This window comes from Caretta caretta, chromosome 2 (genome assembly GCF_965140235.1).
Source record: "Caretta caretta isolate rCarCar2 chromosome 2, rCarCar1.hap1, whole genome shotgun sequence".
Lineage (NCBI taxonomy): Eukaryota > Metazoa > Chordata > Testudines > Cheloniidae > Caretta > Caretta caretta.
The window spans coordinates 210193794-210218127 of NC_134207.1; the positions used below are offsets into that span (position 1 = coordinate 210193794).

Sequence of the window (24334 nt, forward strand, 5' to 3'; positions counted from 1 at the left end):
CTGGGAGTTGGAGGTGTCTTTAGCCATGTCCCTGGATATAATTTGAAAGAATGAGGGATCAACTCGCTTGGACCCTTTTTTTCTGGTTGTTGAACTTGCATTTTAGTCCAGCTTGCAACTGGTATCTTTAGGGCTGCTCTAATGCAAGGCAGTTCCTTGAGGCAAGAGAGTCTGTGCTTCCGTGTGTTTAGGTGTACATGGGCTTCCATGCAACTTGCATACCAATATGTCAGTATCTTGGGTCTGTGCTATGAGACACAAACATCTTTGTGGTTCATGTAACATTAAAATTTTAGCATTCTGTGGTGCTTTGAGCCAGTCAAACATCTCTGCATACCATCATGCTATCCCTCCCGAGGGCATAAAGAGTGAAGCATCCTCACCTGTCACTGAGTTCCTTCTTACTGCCTGTGCCTACTCAGTGTTTTCTTAGATACTGTATTGTCTCTTGATTGTTAAGTAATTGTTCAGTAGTTCTAGGACGCCTGTCATTGTTTATATGAGCTCCTAGCTTCCACCTCCTGGAGGAGTTAATTGCTCGGTAATCACCAAGATGGGATCCATGTGTACGGATACTCAGAGAACTGTTACTTACATTGCAATAACTGTGATTCTTCTTTGTTCTGTATAGATGGATTCCATATCCACTATGTTTTCCTGCAGCTCTTGAATCTTATTGGGATTCTGGGCAGCAAAGGAAATGACTTACAGGTTTTTTGGGTGGGGACAGTGTTTATTGGGGGACAGTGGGGGACACAGTAGGGCAGGGGGACCCCACAGGGGGACCCCAGCTTTCCCCTCAGGCCTGGATGCTCCCCCCTGGCGCTCAGGGCCAGGTAGTAGACGAGGAGCCTGATGGTGGCGGCCAGCATCTCCGTGGAGACCCAGGGTCTGCTCCAGGTGCCCTGGTGATCCATGCTGACTGTGAACAGGGCTCAGATCGCCGATACGTCCTCGTTGTTGCACTGGGCCTTGCGCAGGGCGCTGTACGACTCCTCGTCGAAGAACTTCACTTTGTAGGTGCCCGACTGGGCATTCCTGTGCTCCATGCTCCATGAGACCTGGTAGTACCCCACGTCCTGCCCCCGGGTGACAGGGAACTGTTTGCCATTGACGTCAGCATACAGGGCCACATTCTGCGCCCCATTGTGGCAGGTGAGCGCGATCTCTACCACGAAGATGCTCTCGGAGGAGATGACGGCGTTGGCCATGGTGTAATAGGATGGGACGATGGTGGGCTCCTGGTCTTGGGAGGGGTAGCATGAGGTCATGCAGGGAGAATACTAACAGATACTGCTGGCTAAATAAACTCCGATCTCCTGTGCATGGGGTGAATGTGCACAGAGTGGGATCCAGGTGTTACAGAACATCTTGAACCACAGTTACTGTAAGATAAGTTCTTTTCCCCTCCATTATTCACCTAACACAATTGGGTTTACCAAGGACTAATCTGCTGGAGAGGAAGACCAGGTTCCCAGGAGCTTCAGATAAATATTCTGCTTCCAAATTGTTTGGAAATTTGGCCTCATTTTCTAGTATCTGATGGTGCTCACCCTACTCTAGATTCTGACAGATCATCTGTACCAGAGGTGATTTGTATTCCTTGTCCAGTGGTGTCATCTCCTTCCTTGGTTATAGCTAAATTGGGGAGAAATACTTCCTGGTTCCTCAACAGTCTCTTCTACAAGCACACTCCCTTATAACTGAAGTTATCAATTTGGAAGATCACATGGGAATTAAGTGGTGCAGTCAGAAATAATTTTCAATTGACTGTACATAGTTTATACATCATAATTACAGTTACAGTAAACCTGAATCTCTATCACAGTATTTGAGGGAGTTAAAAAATGTTCAATAATACTTTGTCTCATCATAAGTCAGCTCCTTGAATTTATAAGACTTACTTTGTGGGTAATGCAGTGGTGACTTTACTGCTGAATTTACTTTCTCAATAGAAATTTAGTACCACCCTCTCTCATACCCAGCATTATTTTGGTCCCATCATTTTCTAGGATTATAACTTTTGGATTTTGTGTGTGAAAAATGCCAGCAAAGCTGCAGTAGTGGCCAAATATGGTATAGAATCAGAAGTTAGATGACTTGGAATCCATTTCTGAGAGTCTGTCAGATGAACATTTTCAGTTTTGAGTTGGGTGCAACAATATTAATAGAAGGTCTCTGTCACGCTGTCTGGAGTGATTCACAACGTTGAGAGCCAACCTCAGAACAGATTGTCAAAAGCAGGGCAGACACCCCAAACTGGTGGTACTGAGTTGGTGAAATCTAATTGTAGAACGTAACAAACATGAACTCCTGAAGCACCCTGACCATTTTACCATGGAGTCACAGTCAGTCCAGTCGATATTGCAACCCAGGCAATCTGGACTTGGTGATAAACGGTTGCTGTGCTCCCCAAATCACAAAATATTCAGGTTGCTTCCAGTCCAAAGAGACCAGTCACTTACCCCCAGGTCAATTTGTACTTCAGATCTCACACCAAAGACAGTGCTTGTAGCCAATCCTATAGTAAACTAAGGATTTATTAACTAGGAAGAAGAAACGAGAGAGTTATTTACAGGTTAAAGCAGGCAACATATATACACAAATGAGTTGCAGTTTATAGTTCCAAAAGGTGATGGAGCAAGAGTCCAGCATATTAGTCATCGTTTCAGAATATTGTATGGCCTAGTTACCTGGTTGTTATCAGCAGTGGGATTGCTTGGTTCCAATAGAAATCCCAATAAACTTCCATTTTTGTGCATTGGAGTTAATCAGTCAAACTATTATGGGTGGTGAGGTTTTCAAAATCACCCACGGGAATTAGGTACTTAGCTTCTATTGACTTTCAGTGGGAATTGGAGGCCTAACTTCCTTAAACTTTTGGAAATCTCATCCTGTAAAACAAAACTGCGGTATGTTGCAATTTTTTTGCATTGCATGATTTGAGTAAATTCATTCTTTCATCATCAGTAGTTGTTTTGTGCTCTGCAGTGAGTCTCTCTTTAAAAATAGAGGATTGGAAGTTCTGTGCCACTAAAGGAATTGATCCTGCCGTGAAGCTTGCATACTGTGTTATGTATTTACTAAAAAATGAAACCTGCAATAATTGCCAGCTTCTGGATATGGAAACATATCTTTGATTTAAATGCTGACAATTGCAGAAGTGGTGCTTGATGTGGCTAACAGTTTCAACACTGAATGGAATAGTGGTATAGGAAACATGCAACTAACTAACACTCGCTACTTTTGTTCTGGTCTTAGCCCATGGAAGTAACTGAGAAAAAAATCTCCTTTCTGTGGGAGATAACCTTTCCACATAAGACCACATTCTGAAGATAGAACGTGGAATAGTATCATATGCAGTAAAAAGTTGTCAAATAACTTAACAGACAGAATTTACATCACCGGGCAAGGAGGACTAGAACATGTAACAACTTGAGCTCTACTCTTCCCTAACACACGGCTGTCTAAATCCTATACTGTTGGATTGTGCATGTGTAGTGTAGTTTTATATACAATATAGAATTGTGCATTCTGTTGCAGTAAGATACATCAAAGGCAAGGTCCGATGAGACCGGGAAAACACTAATCCTCCAAGTATGTGGGTGCTCAGTAACTCAGCAGTATTTGCTCAGGAGTTGTTCTGTCCTACAAGAGTTCAGGAATGTGTAACTTGCTAAAATGTGATCACGGCAATTGTCATGGTTTAGTTATAAGTACTAACTGGAATTGATTAAAATAAGTTATAAATTGCATGGAGAATCTCAGTAGTGCAAAGCCTGCTAATTTTGGTGCATCAAGGACCTATTTTCTAATCAGTTTCCTTAGGATGGACATACCTCTTTATTTTATAGCCAGGATAAGAGCCTCTCCTCTCATTACTTGTAGATAAGAGATTCAGAATCTTGTACTTTTTGTGTGTAGGACTCAGCCCTCTTAAAATTTAGTCCCTGCCTGTTTCATACGGTGCTAACTTTATTCGTTTTGGGGTAGGGAAGGAAGTTCTTTGTAGTCTTTTTCCGTAGATTGTGCAGTAAAGCTGTATATGCTGACTCAGTGAGAATACTGTACTGTATTCATACTTAGGTTTCTATTGTTTTGAAAGTTTTTACCTGTTGTGCTGCTACTAGTACTACTCACTTATGAATAGGAAATATTCACCAAGATCCTCCTTCATCCAGCCTCTTTATGGGATTGGAGAGGGACAAAGGAGGAAGGAAAGGAGCCGTGGGAATTCTTCTGCAGGTAAAAGTGTAATCTTCTGTCCTATCCACTGGGCCAGATTGGAGGGTGAAGGTGAGTATAGGGGAGATTCAGCCAGCCTCTCTGTCACTTCATAACACATGAAATTAATGTATAATTTGTTAATTTTCAAAGCAGAAGTAACCGAACTTTTAACATTTTGGCCTCCATATTTATTGAGCAGAAGGAGACAATATCCTGTGATCAGGTTTTATTCCATTGACAGTCGCATCTTATATTATTCCAGCTGCTAGAGCCAGTTTGCCACCAACTTTTTGAGTTCTATCGCAGTGGAGAGGAACGACTACTACGATTCACCCTGCAGTTTCTGCCAGAATTGATGTGGTGTTACCTGGCAGTCTCAGCCAGCAGAGATCTGCAGAGCAGTGGCTGCATAGAGGCTCTTCTCCTAGGAGTTTACAACTTGGTTTGTATATGTACATAATTATTCAAATACCTAAAATGTTAGTGGGCTTTTTTTGGTAGCAGATAAACTCTCGTATTGGAGTGGAGAGTAAACAATCTAAGGTTTCTTTCAAGACAAAAATGAAGAGTTTGTGTGTTTCTATTCTAGGAATCTTATATATGTTGCTTATATGCAGCTGAAAATGCAACTTTATATATTATCAGCAAGTCCAGTCCTATAATTATAAAAGCTGCACTCTCTCCATTTGGCATCGTAGGGCAAAGGCTGCCTGGCTGAAATCCATGCTGAAGATGCCTTCTTTAATCTGCTCCATATCAACTCTCCTTTTGTCATAACATCGTTGTCTTCAGTTTTCTGTCTCCCTCTCTCTTTTTTGGAAAGCTCTGTCTTGGAATTGCCAGCAGTCTCCTCTTCACACTTTAAACTGTCATTGTTGGGATAAGCTAAAAGAACCAATTTTCTCACTTTCAGATAAAGAACATGTTTAGCCAAATCTTCTTAGCAGGGAGTATTTCAGAGGCACTGCATTTGAGACAGTTTTTTGTTTCTAAGGATTGTCTGATTACTTTGGGGAGATGTGCTTTTGCTCTTAAAAATAAAGGACCAGGAACTTGTTAAATTGTTGAGACTTGGGGACTTAAATTGATCTCCTTTCATGCTGTAAAATTTTCCATGGAGATCTTATTCATATCTAATATGAGAATAGTAACTTATTTTTCATTGAACAGTTCCCATCTCTATCTAATGGATTTTTGTTTTGTTTTGTTTGTTTGCTTGCATCACACCCAAAACTTGGAGCACAGGCACTGGTTGCTTCCCCATCCTGTTATTTCCAGTCTTTCTCTGCCTTGTACCGAGTGTGTATTCTAAAAGCATAGTGTTTTTTCTTTCAGGATTTTATCTAATTTAATTCCTTGTACTTTCTAGGAGAGAGACCAGGGCAATGAGGGAGAGGACAACTTAATGAAAGGGGGCTTGTTTAAAATTCTGAGAAATTAGGAGGGGTGAAAAGGAAGAGTAGATGTGCCCATTTTGTGGCAAAGTAGTGAAACAAGTTCAGCTCAAGAGTTTTTTCATGCAAACTTCAAAACAGTTTTGTGCAACTTTCTCTCTAATAGGCTAAATGCATACCTTCAACCATGCATGCATGCTTCTCCACAGACTTAACTGCAGCTGAAAAGATGATAGCATTCCTAGACAATCTCCTGCACAGACAGGACCGTTGATTCTTGCACTGGGTTTATGCCTGGAATTGTGATTCATTTTGAACTAGCATTCCCTAATAACACAGGTATCCAGGGTGGTCAGAGTATAGCTGGATAACCCCTTGTGTTTTCCTGCTAGGATAAAGTCACTCACTTGCATTTCAGAAAGAAAAACCTGAAGCTGTACCCACAACCTTCTCCCTTTAGAATAGTCAGTTAAGAGAGGTTTCTCAATTATTAATACAACTTTGTCTGCTGTTTCCATCTGTCTTCCAGCTTCTTGGTGCAATAAGGATTTGGTTAAGGTAGACTTACATCTCCAAGAGAGTCTCTGCCTAATATTTTTCCAAGACATTCTGAAATAACACTAACCTATTAATGCTGAGTTTTTATTCCTCCTTCTCACACACAGTTACTCATGTAGCCATAAGTACTGTGTAGTGTTTTAAAAACAAACAGGATATTTCTCTGCATTCTGTGGTCCAAAAGATAATTGAAATGAGCTGTTAGACACTTGATTTGTCCTTTCAGCTAATTTTTTTAAGCTCTCAAAAAATGCCAGCAAAAAAGACATGTAGGCTAATGCAAACAGTGATGATCCCTATATATTGAATGCTCTGGTTTCTTGGGGTAGGGGGAATGAGCCTCTTGAAAACACTTGAAAATTTCCTCACCAAAGGAGTAGTGATTTCAGTCCCCTCAGATGAGTCATTCTTATTGGTTTCCAACTTAGTTTTATATTTAATTTACAGAATTATCTGTAATACAGGGAATCAGTTTCATTAAAATTCATATAACTGGACCAATTGGTTACCTGTAACCAAAACGTAGAGACCTAACAGCTAGGTGAATGCATGGCAGAATGTCAGATGAAAGTGTTGACAAATGAAAGGTAATGCATGCTGGAAGGAATTACTTGAATTACTCATACATGTTGTTGGGTTCTAAACTGGCTGCAGCTAACTACTCAAGAATGAGACGTTGACATCCATGTGGTCATTTAAATGGACACATCCACTCATGCATATAGTGATAGTCCAAAAAACCCTTATTTTTAACATGTGCAAAGGATAGGATAGAAAATACTGAAACTATCATCCCTTATAGAGGTCAGGTGACCTATCTCAAATAAAGCAGAAATGAAAGGGATCTATTGATGACAAAAATGAGTTATAAAAAGACTTCCATGTGGCTCAGACTAGAAAAAACTGGGACTGTTTTAATTGAGTGAAGACATGAAGGTATGATAAATGGTATAGAGTAGAGAGAAATCCATTCACTCCTTTTATGATAAAGAAAAGTAGTCTTTTAGTGAAATTGAAAGGCAACAAACGTAAGATTCTAGAAAGGGAGGCATTCATTTTTACATAATGCATAATGAACCTGTGGAACTTATTGCCACAAGATATCATTGAGACAAAAACTCGGGAGGTGTTGAAAGATTTTATGTTTATGTGGATGAGAACATCTGTTTATGTCTAGATAAAATAAACTGGGGGATAATCCCTCATGCTTTAGAGCATGAACCCACCACTGGCTGATGGGGCAGGGAGTAGGATGAATTTTCCCATATGGAAATGTTACTCTGTAATTGTCCAGGGTTTCATATACCTTCCTCCAAAGTGCCTGATACTAGCCTCTGTCACGCAAGACCCTGGGCAACATATTACAATTCCTATTGTCTGAGAGAACAAAACAGGTGTTGACTGTTGAACACTCTGCAGACAAATGTCTTAAACTGAGGATTATATGTGAGAGAGAACAAATTCTTCAAAATGTTTCTCTATCCCAAATCACCTAAGTCTTTCCAAGATTAGCTTAATCTAGCTGCTCCTCATTCAGGGGCTGATCTCAGCCAAGCCTTTTGACAGCTGGAGAATGGTGCTGTTTGCTTCTGAATTACAGGTGGGTAAGATCTGCATTTTGCAGACATTTTAGACCAAGCTGTTTCACAATCCCTCCTCAAGGGATGGACTGGGATGTGTGGAGATGATGGATCCCTGTGGGACTTCTACAGATAAGGGTTTTGGTTGTGTAGGGGCAAGTGCACCATCTGTTACACTGAACAGTGGTTTAACTCCCGGCCAACGGCTTGCATGCCTTAGAAGTTGAGAGAAAGTAATTTCTGCCCTAAAGGAGCTAGTGCACTTAACTCATTTTGTTAAGATGTGTATAGATCAGAGTTTTAGTTCATTGTTCAGTTTTCCTGCTGTGCTTCTGGGCCTATTTCTGGTGTGAATGGGCCCAATTCAGATAGGGAAATTGTTGGCCAGGCCTACGTCTGTATGGTGCTTGGTATCCTGAAATATTGTCTTAAATGTAGTTGACTTTAGTTGAGAAATAAACTGATAGCATCTCACATTGAGAAGAACTAGGTACTGGAGGTATTCATGGTCATGAATAGTTCAGTGGTGTCTGATTTAGCAGCTGCTACTGTGGAAGGCTCATACGAATTCTTTGCTGCTCCCATAGTCAAACTGCATCTATTCATGGTTACTCCTTTCTGGCTTTGTCTATCAGTTCTAGATCTCTGGAGCAACAAGGAGGGAATGAATGCTTCAGTGGAGTATCTCAGTGGCTCTGGTAACTTTTTCTCAGACTGGAAGTGTCAGTCTAGAAGTGGACAATTGGATAATCATGTCTACCAGCACTCATGGAAACGGCTCAATAGAACAGTTTTAGCACCCAAAGGCTCCCGTAATCATAAGCAGGCATTGCACCACAGTCGGAATTCTGCTTTTCGCATAAGCAGTTTGGTCTTGTAATGCTCTACAGGCAGAGAGAGAACAGTAAAGTACTAGGCATTCCCCCAAAGAGTCTGTTCTTCTTTTGTATGTTCTCTTTTCTTATCTCTTTCCCAGACAGGCCTAAGTAGGGTATTTGGAAAAGACCATTCTGGTGACGCCTGTCTGGCAGGAGGTGCTTTACTTATTCTGGCCACAGAGACTTCCTCCCCCTCTCCATCTTTGGGCCAGTTTGACTATGGGAGCCGTAATCAACTGCCTCTTTCTGGAGATTATGGGTTCATTGGAAGCTTGTGGAGACCAGACTTCTAGTCAATTACTCTTGCCTCCTGGCTAGGGAACGAGGGAATGCCAACAGCTGAAGGATCCATGGTGACATGGAGAATGATGGGGGCTTGTAGTTATATTCTGGCCAAAGAACAGTGTACCTGTGAGATTTCATCTGCTCCAATCTAACCATCTGTCCTGCTTTGCCACTCCCTCACTCCACCTTAATACCTTTGGCTTTCCAACATAGTGATGATATTGTCATAGAGTCCATCTTAAAATCCAATTCTCCTTAAACTTTTTCTCTGCTCCTATCTTTGGAGATATAAATTCTGATGCTGAAGGGTTCAATTACCTAGAAAATGTTCCATGCTTTAGATAACAAATATTTAGAGTACACAGCCTTCTGTATCCTGAATTCCATGTTATTGACTGAATCCATAGAGATAAAGCTAAAAGATGGGATAAATTATTCATAACTGAAATTTTTTTTTCTAAGTATACCATCTATGCAAAATTTTAACTCCTGGATGTTAGGACCTTAACATGAGACTGAAATCCCCTAGCTCCTAGATGTGTTTGACCCTTGAGGAGAGCAGTATTTGGGGTAGAATGTAAGCCAGGCCTGCCTCTGACTGGCAGTCCCAGATGACTGCTTGCTGAGTATACATGTTATATCCTGAATGTCTTGGGTCCTTCGTGATCATATTGGCTGTGCTACATTCTCTGTTGCTCCCTCTTTCCTGTGGATTTCAACAGCACAATTGGGTATCATTTGTTGATTCTGCCCCAACTCTTCCAGTCAGGTTTGATTCAAAGTTTCCCATTTCTGAAGCCTTTGCTTTGAAACGCTGTGGACCAGTGCTCTTCTGTGGTATTGTTAGCACATCTTTGCTCGTTCTATTAATCATGCACTAAGATGCAGGGATAAAATGCCCGTTACTCTGAAGGTCTCATCTTGCAGGACAGTAATTCCCTTTCTTTGAACCCTTGCATCCAGGAATATACTTTCTTTAGGGTCCTTCCCCCTCACCCATGTGTAGATATGTACTAATAAACTTTGGGTTTCTTGTGCAAATGTTCTGAGATATAATTTAGTGTTAGATCTTAGTGTTAGGCTGGAGTTGGATTTAAAACTTTTAATTAAAAGTGTTGTGGTTTTTGTTTGTTTGTTTTTGTTTTTTTTTTAAATATCCAGTTAGCCATTATTATGCTATTGAGAAGCAGGTTTTCTTTCCAGGTTTAGACACCTTCAGCCTTTACTCCTCAGTCGTAGTAAAGAATAGGTACAATATAGCTTTTAAAAATAATGGATAATACTGTTAAATCAAAGAATTATATATCTATTTCAAGACAAATATTTTACAACAGACTCTATAGAAATGTATATTTCTTTTGTACACTATTAACAATGTCCAGTATGTATCAATTAACAAATACCAACAAATGTCTTTATTTTAAGTGAATTCAAAAATAGCCAACAACACTTAGTTTCGGGGAAAGTATCAAGGCTATGTTAAGCTTCTAGCTGACTATTTGCATTCTAGAGCAGATAATGATATTTAACTAATTCAGAATTTCCCCCTAGAATATAAAATTTCTTGCATGTTAACTGAGCTCTTCTGATTTTCACAATAAAAATTTTTATATCGTAACCCTTGATGTCTTTTGTGTTTTACAGGAAATAGTTGACAAACAGGGGCATAGTAAAATGCTGAGTTTCACAATTCCATCCTTGTCCAAACCTTCAGTGTATCATGAAGTGAGTGAAATTACTTAAATGCATGGTTGTTACCAGATAGACTGTGTAACTTCCTTTTATCCTGAGGCCAGTTAAAGAAGGCAATGTGTTATACCTGATGATGTAATGACACACTTGACTTTTCAAACAATACCTTTTGTGGCTATTGTCTTCTAATGAAGCCATTTAAGCTTGACTTGTTTTTAAAACAATTTTTAGTGCCAACTTTTTCATAGCTTTGTTTCCTAACTTTTTCTCCTAATCTCAGGGCAGTTGCTATATTACATAACATAAGAAAGCAGCCAGATAGATTTATGTAGGTTCAAAATGTATGCACAGGTACAACTTTTCCATCTTTTTTGTCGTTTTTTTTACTCCACTTTGTAATGAGACTTTATGAGGACAAATGTTTGGAATCCGTTATTCAAATACCTGTTTACTTTAGCCTTCCAGCATTGGTTCCATGGCTCTTACAGAGGGAGCTTTATCCCAACATGGTTTGTCCAGGGTGGTGTACAGTGGACCTCATCCTCAAAGAGAGATGTTAACAGCACAAAACAGGTAAAACTGTAGTAAGATCTTGCATGAAAATCCATAAAAATGGTTAAAGCAGCTTCATTATTTTTTGTTGTGTGTTATCCTGCCATCTTTTTCATCTAATATTTTCTAAGTTTACAGTTGTACGTAGGTATCGTGATAATTTAGAATCCTAGGAATTAGTTGCTAGACATGTGTGTTTGAAAATACTTTCATGAGGCATATTTTTAAAATTACATCTTAATCTAGATTTGCAAATAACTACTTGTGTTGTATTTCACTACATGAAGAGAACGTTGACTTGCAGATTTAAACCATTTAACTGCTTCTGTCTACAGCTTTAATGATATATGTTGCTAAGTCACTATGTGAGAAAATCAAAAAGAGTAAGGCACAAAATGAGTTACACCTAGCAAGGAACACAAAAGGCAATAAAAAGAGATTCTTTAAATACTTTAGGAGAAAGATGAAGTAAAGTTTAGGTCTCCTACTTAGTGGAAGGAGAGCTAATAACTGATCACATCAAGAAGGCTGAGATATTTATTTTGGTTCCGTCTTCACTAAAAAGGTTAATGGTGACCAGATAGTCAAAACTTAATATTAACAAGGAGGAAGGAACGCAAACAAAATAGGGAAAGAACGTGTTAAAGAATATTTAGATGAATTAGAAGTATTCAAGTTGGCAGGGCCTGATGAAATTCATCCTAGGGTACTTAAGAAACTAGCTGAAGCAATCTTGGAATTGTTAAGAATTACTTTGCAAATTCATGGAGGACAGGTGAGGTTCCAGAGGTCTAGAGAAGGGCAAACATAGTACCTATCTTCTAAAAGGGGAGTAAAGAGGACTTAGGGAATTATAGGCCAGTCACCCTGATTTTGATACCTGGAAAGATACTGGAACAAATTATTAAGAAATCAGTTAGTAACCACCTAGAGAAATAATAGCATTATAAAGAATCAGCATGGATTTGTCATGAACAAGTCATGCCAAACCAATCTAATTTCCTTCTTTAACAGGGTTCCTGGCCTAATGGATGGGGGGAAGCAGTAAATGTGATATATTTTGATTTTTAGTAAGGCTTTTGACAGTCCCACATGACATTCTCATAAGAAAATTAGAGCAATGTGGTCTAGATTAAATTATCATAGGTAGGTGCATAAATGGTTGAAAGACTGTACTCAGAGTAGTTATCAATGGTTTGCTTTCAAACTGGAAGGACGTATCTAGTGAGGTTCTTCAGGGTCAGTCCTGGGTCTGGTACTACCCAATATTTTTGTTAATAACTTGAATATTGGAGGGGTGAGTAGGTTTCTAAAACTTGTAGATGATGCCAAGCAAGGAGGGGTTGCAAACACTTGGAGGACAGGATTCAGAAAGACCTTGACAAATTGGAGAATTACAGTAGAACCTCAAAGAACGAACACCAGAGTTATGGACTGACTGGTCGACTGGACACCATGTGAAACCAGAAGTAACCAAACAGGCAGCAGGAGGGGGAACAAATACTGTATTGTGTCTGTGTGGCATCTTAAAGATAAGCACATCTGGGCTGCCTGTCCCCGCCCCACACCCACCCCCATGTGCGGGGCAGCCACTTACTGCAAGACATGGGCTGCCAGCCAAATGCAGCCGGAGCCAGCAAAGCAGGAGCAGCACTGGGGTCTGTGCCATTTTCACCCTTTCCCCTTCCCCCAGCTGGGAGGGGGATGTGCTGTTTTTACCTCCCTCCCCTGGCTGGAAGCGGGATGCACTGTTTTCACACAGGTATGGGTGAGGAGAGGGTCAAGCTTGCAAACTCCTGTCGGCACTGAGTAGGGAGCTCAGCTGCTGCTGAAGCCGGGCCTGGAGTGTCAGCTGCTGGATCTGGAGCCCGAAATGCGCTTTGTTCAGAGTTACAAACATTTCAGAGTTACGGACAAGCTCCATTCCCAAGGTGTCTGTAACTCTGAGATTCTACTGTAGTCTGAATTCAACAAGATGAAATTCAGTTAATAGAAGTGCAAAGTACTGCACTTAAAGAAAAATCAAATGCACATCTACAAAATGGGGAATAACTGGCTAGCTGATAGTACTGCTGAGAAGGATTTGGGGGTTATAGTAGGTCCCAAATTCAGTGAATCAACAATATGTTGTAGTTGTGAAAAAGGCTAATATTCTGAGGTGTATTAACAGGAGTGCTGTATGTAAGAAACAGGAGGCACTGGTGAGGCCTCAGCTGGAATATAGTGTCCAATTCTGGGTGCCACCCTTTGGGAAAAATATGGGCAAACTGGAGAGAGTCCGGAGGAGAGCAACAAAAATTATAAAATATTTAGAAAACCTGACCTATGAGGAAAGGTTAAAAAAAAACAAAACTGGTCACGTTTAGTCTTGAGAATAGAAGATGGATGCAGGACCTGATAAGTCTTTAAATATATTTAGGGCTGGTATAAAGAGGACAGTGATCAATTGTTCTCCATGTCCACTGAAGATAGGATAAGTAGTAATGGAAACTGCAGCAAGGAAGTTTTAAATTAGATATTAGGAAAAACTGTCAAACTATAAGGATAGTGAGGCTCTGGAATAGGCTTCCAAGGGAGGCTGTGCAATCCCCATCACTGGAGGTTTTTAATAACAGGTTGGACAAACACCTGTCAGGATTGCGCTGTGTTTTCTTGATTCTGCCTTAGCACAGGGGGCTATACTAGATGACTTCTTGATGTCCCTTCTAATCCTACGTTTCTGTGATTCTACGATGCTGTAAATTTGTGTTACTTATAGTAGAATCTCTTTTATATGGTTCCTGTGCATGGCATAATTTGTTAACTTATTCTCTATAGTCACTTTTAAAAAGGGAAAAGTACTAAAAATATGTTGATATTTTAAACTTACATTTTTGATCATTTTGAAAAAATTTTTCTTTAGGTTTGAAGTGCTGACATTCCTCCTGCTGTGTTATAATGCTGCCTTAAGCTACATGCCTGCAGTTTCTCTTCAATCATTGTGTCAAATTTGCTCAAGGTAAACTTTCTTTAGGCTGACTATATTAAAGGGACACAGGCAACATGAAGTCCAGGCAGTTTTAAACTAGAGGTTAAAACAGTAATGTAGTATACCTGAAAATACTACCATTATGTAGAACACCTGTAGTCCCTGAAACATCCTGTAAATTGTTTTGGTTTACAGTCACATTGTCTACACTTTAAAATGGCTTTTCTTTCCCTTCTTACTGTATGAGACTCATCAGTAGGGGAAACAATGAAACAATCTAGAATTTTTTTTTTCTAATCTTAGTTATAGTAGTAACTTTTTGTTGAAGCACTGAGTAAAAATTGTCAGTATCCTTTAATACTAGTATCTCATTGCAAAGTTTGTTAAACAGAGTTTTGATGCTTTACAGTTTTGTTGCTATACAACTGGGAACTTGACTGACTTAATATTTTACTAAGATTTGAGAAGTCTAAAGAACTTATAATTGTCATGATATTGAAAGTGGAAATACATGTGACAAATGTGTATCAGTTCTTTGAAATTTTTTATTTCTTGTTTCTCATTTTATAAATGTTTGTAGTATATCTTACTTTTAAGCTTAATGATAACCTGTTTCATATATTTGTTACCCTTATATTTACCTTAAATCAGTCATTCACCTGAAAACTCAGACATATTTGCTCAAGTGTAAGAAATGCCCTGCATTTTTTTCCACAAGAAATATACAACCCAGTAAAGAAGATGCAGTGAAGAACATGACTCTCTTAAAATCCAAACATCCTATCACAAATCCTGCAAATGTGTCTTGTGGCTAACTTTGAAGTGAGGTGGTGTTAAGGATGGGGTGACACTCTTATGCAGATAAATACAAGAACTAGAATCCTGAAATTCCATAAACAATAACACACAACAGTTTTCCACTAGTCACTAACTCAAAGATCTCAAGCACCATCACACAAGCTTCAAAAGAGCAGCTATTGCTGTCAGGTTTGGGTTTGTGTGTGTTTTTTGTTTTGTTTTTTATCCTGAGGGAATAAGATTAGTAGGATGCTTTTTCTTTTTTGTAAGTACCGTAAAGAATCCTTTTATACGTGGAGAAGCGTACCTGACATCTTGTTAGATAGTAATGGTATCTTGGAGACCTGAGGAGGAGGTTTCAGAAATGTGTAGCAGTTAAGGGTTGCATAGGAAAGTGAGGCATTGATTATCCTGCTTCATTAAGTTGTGATAGTTATCTTGAGGTTAACCAAATAGAGTGGTTGCAGATGCGAGGTGCAAACCAGAGTTCATTTCTGAGTAAACACTATGAGTTTGGGTACTGAATGATGGTCCATTTTGATGCTTGTAAAACTATAAACATGAACTTCGTAATAGCAGGACTTAAATTCCCTCAGTCCCTCATACAGTCTGCCTTCCAAGTCTGTAAGTCTTTCCAAAGATCTCCTGGCTGAAAGCAATTTAGAGAACCAGGGGAATGGAAGAGGTTTACACAAGAGGTCCAGGATATGTTTCAGTGTGTTTAAGTCTGTAGATGTGGATCTGCTGATGAGCTAAGTCTGAGGAGGATCTGTGGAACAGGTAGTGGGATTCCCTCTAAAGAATTTTCCCTTTCTCCTCATTTTAAGTGAATCAGCAGGATATCTTAGGTGTTTCCGGATCATATGGTTCTGCTGAAGGATCTGCCCAAATAAAGGTAAAAGTCTGAGTTACACTGAACAGCCTTTCTAGAAAGGTTAATTATTTTTATCAGAGATTTGGAAATGTAACGCTGTTGCTATTCATCATGACAAACCTTTACAATATCAGTTTACAAAGGTCAAACTCAAGATTAGAGATAACATTGGCAGCACATCAATTATGTGAATTTACCTAATCTTTGATTTTATTATATATATAGAATTCTCTGTTTAGGTTTTTCTGTTTAGATACCTTTAGTAATACTGGCGGAATGCCTCTGTTTTTATTGTCTTTATCTTACTTTGATGCGGTGTAGCAGAGGAATGCTGCTCCCCTCTTTCCATTTTAGCTCTTTTTTTTTTTTGTGGAAAATAACTTGGCCTAGGGTACCTATTTAGAGTTCTGAGTGGTATTGGCATCAGATGGATGGCTAGATTGGGAAGCCTTTCATGATTTTAGCAATTACAATACATCACAGATTTCTATTTTCAATCTAATACACCTTTTAAAAAAAATAAGTGTAGCTGAAAATCAGAACAAATTTCTGGTTATTTTCTGGTTATAAGCAGGGCCTTATGCTTACTTATGTATTACCGGTAATCATTCCATAAAATAGATGTATCCATACTAAGGAAGCTGTGCCCATTAAAGCATGTAAGTAGTTGATGTTGGAATAAAGCTAACGATCCCAATCATTGTAGCCAAATGCCTCTGCTTTTAACCATAGTTGGTTAGCTTTCTATATGCCTAGACTCACACTGCTACTAGACTTACCAAGCAGCCATCTGCTATTGAGTGGTAAACAAGCATATTGTTCACTGAAGCTTATTTCATAATCTCTACTCCCTGTCTCAGATGCTGGTTCCAGTAGGAGTACATGAGTCTCAGCATGACTCTTTTTTTGTCTTTTGCTCTGATGATCCAAAGATAAAATCTTTTGGGTTTCTTTCTTGTTGGATGCATCCTGAAATCAACATGCAAAGTGTCAGGCAGAGTGAAAGTGATAACCATTGCAGTTATTGTATATTTATATTTGTCTCCAAAATATGCCTTTTTTAGATCCAGAAAAATGTGAAAGATGAATGGTGACAATACAGACTTTCCCGCAATAACCTGCTAATGTACCTCAATCCTATAGGTTTGCTTCAGAACAGGAGATTGTTTCCATCTTTGTCCTCTCCATGGATATCAGTCTTGTCTGTGGTTTTCTCACCATCTATCCACTAAAAGATTAGGTATGGGTATGCTACAGAATACATACTGAGGCTACTGTGGTGCTTAGAGGCCCCTATGGGATTATGACCCCATTTTGTCTGCTGTGTAAATAAAATTGGATGTGTTTCCTGCCCTAAAGAGGGTATGATCTAATTTCACAGCCCTGGACCCTAGTCACATGTGCCCTAAAACCATTTATTGAACAATATGGGTTTTAGTTGAATGCTAAAGTGTGTCTTAAGTCCCTAGGCCTTGATCTAGGAAAAGCACTGAAGGAAAGCAAACAAGCATAAGTTTCCAGATCAGGTAGAGTATAAGTCTTGTGACATAATCTTTATATATAAGGGATTTGCTGGATCTCAACTCTATCTCTTTAAGTGGACTATCAGAGAGGGTCCTCAGCAAAGATGAAATAGGTCTTGGGCCTCAGAGTGTTGGTGGCATCTCTTGAAATCCCAGCCTGTGGACTCATGATCTCATGTGCGACTGTCTAGCCTCTCCAGGTATATCACAGGGCTGACACCTGCAAGAGCTCCAGGCCAGTATTTGCCCCTGCAACCAGTGTTTAATGCAGCCAAATATTAAAGGACTCTGCTACCTGAACTATAAAGGGAGGAACAGGTGCCAATGTATTTTGATGGAAAAGAGGGATTGTGGGGGAGAAAAAAGTCCACCACTAAAAGATTGTACCTTCAGATAAGGAGACTGATTGAGTAAAGCAATCAATCAGCCATATTTCTCTTGCTCCTACATAGTGCCCATAATGCATACAGCCTGATGTAAAGGCATTGCCTTTCCCTACACATTACCTTCAAGTGGGACCTCTGCAGCAGCAAGAAGCACCAGCACCACTCCAGCCGTTATGCATGTCCCTGCAGAAAAGCACCATCAGGGACCCTAAAATACCACTCTGGCGCTATCCTGTGTAGTCACTGGGCCACTGTATCCTCCTCAGAAGTAAGAACTGATCATAGGGACTAGTGGTTCTTCAGTACTCACTCACATGTGCTAGCCCAGTCCCTGCACCAACATACAGAAGACATGGAGTTGAGCAGTTAGTGGGTCATGGTGAAAAATTAGTACTTGCCAGTGTCCTGATATGTTCTTTTGACAGAGATGCAAGATTATGGGAAGATCACAAAGAAATGAAGCTATCATGCCTCAGAAGCTTTGGCAACACTGAAAGTCCCCTAGCACAGAAAAACTGAGACTTTTTTTCTCTCTGAAATGAATGTTAGTCTTTGGGGCTTTTTCTGCCGGCTTCATTTGGGAGCCAGAGATTAGTTTGGTTTCTGCAGCAACAGAAACAAGTAGTTTGAGCAAGATCTTAGCCAAATCTGTCTTGTTCATCTGCCTCTTCTGTGATACCATGTAAAATACTACCAGTATGTCTTAATGTTCTATAGCCTCATTAGCCTCTGCTAGAAGGAGAGGGTGTGAATTAAGCATGGAGATGCTATAATGATGAGCAGGGTATCAGTGAAGGGGAGGGGAAAGGTAGGTGTGTCCACTGTTCCTCCCTACCAACTAAATCAAAATTCCACAGAACTGTCCTTCAAAACCAAGCTGTCAGCTCTCTCATTTCAAGAAAATATATTTGGTCTTTAAAAAGTTTGTCACTGATTAAAAAGATCCTCCTCATGGGTGAGACATTCAATATATCTCAAATTCCAATACATAGGAACATCCAAAAATACTAGAGCTTGTTGACAAGGCAGAGATACCAAAATTGGAGCTCAACAGAAGAAGCAGACTTGACTGGAATAACTCTTTTTGTTCAAAGGAAGGTTGACATGAAGATCCAGACCATTCACAGAATGCAGTCAGAAGCAGTACATTTAAAACTATTTTATGCATGAGCCTCTATAGTAATAGACCACTCTGGGTTGTATGCTGTGGCAGTCAAGTATCTGATGGAGGATTTCATTTTTAACTAACTTTATTTGTTGCACTGTCCAAACCTTTTCAACAGTGAAACCATTGTGGGCTTAGATAAAGGGGCAGCAATAAATAACTTCTGTGAATTACTGACAGATTGGATAGCAGGAAGCATCAAAAGTTACAGTGGTTTGATTAAAGTATCTTGCTGGTGAGCCTGGGGAAATGTGAAATCTTGTGGTAGACAAGGAGATATGCAGAAAATGAGACAAACTTTGACTGTGTATGGACCTCCAAAACAAACACAAAAGCAAGGAGGTCGTTCAGGAAAGTTTAAGAAGTCTGGGGCAAACAGATTACTCGATATGGTTTTTTTCTAGGCAGTCTAGCAGAACTTTGCCATGTTTGCATGGAAGTTAATCCTCCTAGCTCCAGACTGATCTAAGGCCATTGTGCCCATATCTAATAAAGCTGTCCATGATTAAACCATGGACTGAACAGACGGTGAGTCAGAGGATTTCCTCAGAGTCCCTCTTGCTTTAGGCTTTTCTCTGGGCATGAGGCAATCAAACTTTAAGAAAGAGGGAGATTGTGGGTACTCTCCTGAAAACAACCTACCTCTCTAACCTACTCAGGGATTTAGAGATCTTATTCTTCTTTATGCAAGAGAGTGAAAATAGACCTCTCTCAATCTAGAGTTCCAGACATTCTGGAATTCCTGGCTTTGGGTTTGAGTGCTAGTTTAATTAAAGCACATTCCACAGCTTTTGCAGTGCTCTGTGGTACAGTTATTTTTTAACCCATCACCAGGATCTGGTTCTCTGGGAACTAATTTTTATATAAGTTGAACAAACAAGAGCTGACAGCTCAAGGCTACTTTAATCAGATTCTTAATTAGAGGGGGAGCACCACCCCCAGGTGGTGTCTAACTTTTTCTGTCATAAATGGTTGCATCATTTGTTTGAGAAGCTCAAATACCACTGTTTGCTGCAAGCCTTTGAAATTGGGCAGGGATAAACCAAGACCAAGGAAGTGCTTCTGCTTTGTCCCATTTAATTCCTTTCAGGTTTAGCCAAGACAAACTTTTGAAAATCATTTCCCCCTTCTGTCACTTGTTGTGGTTCAGTTATTTTGGCATAGTGCCAAAATATTGTAACAGGTTCTCATCTAAGGGAAGGCCCATGTCTCTCCTGCAGCTGCAAAACACACTGCATATGGAACTCCAGGAGCAGGAGAGGAGAGAAGCTGGGTAAGGCTCTTCTAACAAACCCCTCTTCCAGGCCCAGCGTATGATCTCAGTAGCCCATCTTCCCAAGTATTCACCATTCTTTGCAGGCTTTGGCAGGCGTGCAGTAAGAAGGAGACTGGCCATTGACTGGATGATGGTAAAAATGTTGAACAGCTGCTTCATTCCCTGTGCACTGAACGAAGCAGGATCATGTAATTAGACTGTTTTTAATTTATACACATGAGGGACCAAATTAAAGTTTCAGGGCAGCCTAAATTCAGCCATTTCCTAACTTCTGAGTGCTTGACTTTGCAACCTTAAAAGAACATGGAAAGCCAGAGTGAGTGATGTGAGGAAGTGCCTGATGCAGAATAGAGCAAGCATGGTTACCAAGGAAACTCAAAAAGAAAAGGAGGACTTGTGGCACCTTAAGAGACTAACAAATTTATTTCAGCATAAGCTTTCGTGAGCTACAGCTCACTTCACAAGTCCTCCTTTTCTTTTTGCGGATTCAGACTAACACAGCTGCTACTCTGAAACCAAGAAAACTCAGTTTCTGGAAAAAAAGAGGAGATGGAAAAATGGATCCAGAAGAAATGACAAATGTCTCTGCTGTAGTGACTGAAAGCACTAATGTGGAAACTCTAGCTAGCATACTCATATAACTTAGTCCACAAAACAACTCCATAATCCTTTTCTCCAATCCCCGATTATCTTATAGCCTACAACCTCTTCTATTTCATAAACTATAGAGACTCGGAAAACACCCTTAAATATACAAGAAAAGTTCAGTTTTCCTAATTTCACATCTCTTATCCTTATTGCCATCTATCTAGACATTCAGTATCAGAGGCAAGACTTTCTTGGTTAAGAAAACTTTTTTGTTACCAGAAAAATACTCTAGTTTATGCCCTGCAAAGATGAAAATAGAAAGGACTATAAAAGTGGGATTTTTTTTTGGAATCCATTAACACATTTTAACAACATTTGTATTACTGCCTGTTGGAATTTTTCTAGTCAGCATTTGTCCAAAAGTAGAATGTGTAAGACTAAACTGCATAGCTAAACCTGGCACTGTTTTTCACCATGGCTGAGCACTTTAAGGAAAAATATTTGTGTTTTTTTTTCTATTTGCTAAATCACCTGGAATCTAAAGGCTAAGTTGCGTGCTTTGCTACTTAGCATCATCACCAGTAAGGTTGACCCAACATATGTGTATTACAGTGTACTAGTTTAACTGTAATTGGATTATAGACCTTGGTTGGGTCAAGTTTACTAGTGATGAAGACATGCAGAAAAACACAGCCAGTTGGATCTAATGTTCTCTAAAATATCCTTCAGATGAGAAGACTCTGTTATTTTGTGAAGCATGAAATAAAACTCATGAATGGTTGATGAACTCAGAAATGCAGTTTATTTTATGGGTTCACATTCTGAATGTTTCCCTTCATTGACTATCTGTTAAATCACATAAAATCCAAATATAAACTCTGTGGATCCAGATGCTGCTCAGATCACTTATACATCAAAATGAATGCTCGTAATCACCACTGTCAAGACAGACTTGGGGCATGAGACCACATACTTAAGGATAACTAAATGTAAAATTAGCTTCATTCCCCAACAAGACCATCAAAAATCCTCTTCAGACATGTAGGAGGCCTATAAAAATTCATGCAGCATGCCATCACTCCTACCACATAATCGGAGCCCCGCAAATCTGTGGATATCCACGGACCATGTTTGTGGATCGTGGATGAATGTGGATCCAAATTTTATATCGAGAGTCCTGCAAATCTGTCAATATCTGCAGATAAAGCAGATATCCATGGACTGTGTTTGGGAGCCTGGTGCTAGAATTATTTTTATTTAAACATGGAATAAATTATATCAGGAGGAAAATATTGATGTCTGAGGAATAGAGATTTGTAAAGAAGGGATGGCATTACAAGAATAAGATAGAAATTGTGGAGGTGTAGTAAAAAGATTCAAAGGATTGAGAGGAAACATTCAGTCAAAAGTTGTACGACAGTAGTGCCTCGAAACCCAATCACATACAGAGAGAGAAGTTCTTCATCTAAAGAATTTACAATTTTAAATAGGCATGACAAAGACTGGGTGGCAGAATGAGGCACAGAGAGATGAAGTGATATGTCCAAAAATGCACAGCAAGTCAATGGCAGAACCAGGATTAAAACATAGGACCTCCTAACTATGAAGAACTATTGGCACCTGAAGGCACTGTTCAGTAGAAGATCTTTGGACTCAGTCTCAGAGTCATTTCTTATGTTTATGGCAGAAAAAGTCAGATGCATGTACTAGTTACTGTAAACTGCAAACAGAAACCAGGGGAGTGTTACAAGGATAAAGTATCTGCTAAGAGAGTATTTCATTATAACAGTTCAAAATTAAAGGATCCGATGAAGTGAGCTGTAGCTCACGAAAGCTTATGCTCAAATAAATTGGTTAGTCTCTAAGGTGCCACAAGTAATCCTTTTCTTTTTGCGAATACAGACTAACACGGCTGTTACTCTGAAACCAGTTCAAAATTAGTTTCTGATCTTTAATATCTTCCAGTCTCCACCTTGAGGAAGACATCATAACAAAGCTTGATTAAAATACTGCAATTAAATTACATTATGTTCTTTTAGTTTTTGAAAAAAGTCTATTCATGTATATTCCGTGATTTACTATGTGTGTCAAGTTTGTCATTTTTGATCTACAAAAGCCACATATGTTACAATCTGTGATGGAATCTAATTGAAAACTTGCATCAAAGCAGAACAGATTTTTACCATTTTTAGATTAACTTTGTAAATGTAGAGCATGTAATATGCTGTAATACTGGCAAAGGTAATTTTCATTTTATGAGGAGCAACATATGGTAGATTCACTAGTGTGTGCGTGTTTGAGAAGTATAGTACAATGAGTAATCTGATACTTCTGTATTTCGTTGCTATATGCTTGTAGGATGAGTGACTTACATTTCTTTTGTGTGTAAATGAAGTATGAAGGACTCATACTCCACCAGTAGAGGGCATTTTGAACACTTATTTGACACACATTTTTCAAAATGGATACATAAGAGTGATCTGGTTCAGAAAAATTGATTGCTGGATGGGTTCGCTTTGTGGTTTCCACTTCTAGCTGTGGCATATAGTAAACTCTTCTTAGCTTTGTAATATTTTAGATAAGGAGTCATCTAAATTAACAGCTGTACTAATGCCAAATGCATGGTTTCTCTAGAATCTGTGTCTGTGGATATCCTCGGCAACAAGTAAGAAAATACAAAGGAGTAAATAGCAGGATTCCAGTTTCTTCTGAATTCATGGTGCAAATGCTAACTGGGATTTACTATGCCTTGTAAGTTTACCATATACATAGGACAGCTTAACTTGTGTATTCTCTCTAGCACAGATGTTCCTTTGTACCTGTTAATTCATGATTGGCAGAATTATGTTTAGGATTATGTTCTCCTAATATTCTCCTAATGGGATAATTCTGTAAGCTGCAAGGAAGCATGCAATTTGAGAAGGAAAATTCCACTTGGTAAATTTAACTAATATCAGAATATTTTTAATAACCATTTGCAACTAGTGTATCTATTCATCCCATATCCATTCTTACTCACATATGTGTTCATGCTTAGAAATGACACATGTGGTTCCAGTTTTGGAAAATTTATTTCAATCTTAAATTTTTCTTGCCACATCCACATTATTGCTTCTCTTGTCTTCAACACTCTTATCATCCACTAATGTTCCAAGGTAAAACTAACTAAATTTTGATGTTGTTGTATTAACTGAAATAACTGATCCCATAGACTTGTTCACAACATTAGTAAATATTCAAAATGTGGAACAGCAGACAGCATACTAGCTATGCAACTTCTATTGAAATTCCATGACTAAAATACAATAAGTTGTTCAACGTTTACCTAAAATTAAACCACTCAGGAGTGTAAGTTATTGATTATAAACAAACTGCTTTTAAACTTGCATTTCTTTTACTTTTTAATTAAAAAGTAAAAACTATCTGTTTATAAGAGAATTGTCTCCCTGTACGTTTTGTTCTTATTAATAGTAAGTTTAATGACTCACCTGAACTGATTTCTGAATAAGGTTATTGTTAATGTTTGAAGGTAATGTGACCAAGGAGAGACACTCGGCTTTTACTTAAGATAAAAATGAGGGTGCAGTTTA

General features: G+C 39.1%; 2 protein-coding genes across 7 annotated transcripts in view; one reads left to right on the forward strand and one right to left on the reverse strand.

The window, feature by feature from the left end:
* The window catches only part of HYCC1 (hyccin PI4KA lipid kinase complex subunit 1), an 84326-nt gene that overhangs the window by 42702 nt on the left and 17290 nt on the right, over nucleotides 1-24334 (forward strand). For 4 of the 6 annotated variants that reach the window (XM_048838368.2, XM_048838371.2, XM_048838369.2 and 1 more), the window contains exons 4-8: nucleotides 4469-4669; nucleotides 10567-10647; nucleotides 11072-11187; nucleotides 14069-14164; nucleotides 23379-23495. In XM_048838368.2, coding sequence (XP_048694325.1) covers nucleotides 4469-4669; nucleotides 10567-10647; nucleotides 11072-11187; nucleotides 14069-14164; nucleotides 23379-23495 — 611 coding nt within the window. The remainder of the gene's footprint in view (nucleotides 1-4468; nucleotides 4670-10566; nucleotides 10648-11071; nucleotides 11188-14068; nucleotides 14165-23378; nucleotides 23496-24334) is intronic. The other 2 variants (XM_048838370.2, XM_048838373.2) reach the window with 1 other exon arrangement.
* Nucleotides 648-1271, reverse strand: LOC125633051 (translocon-associated protein subunit delta). Its single transcript, XM_075126154.1, is given in 1 exon segment — nucleotides 648-1271. A coding segment is annotated over 1 exon segment (624 nt).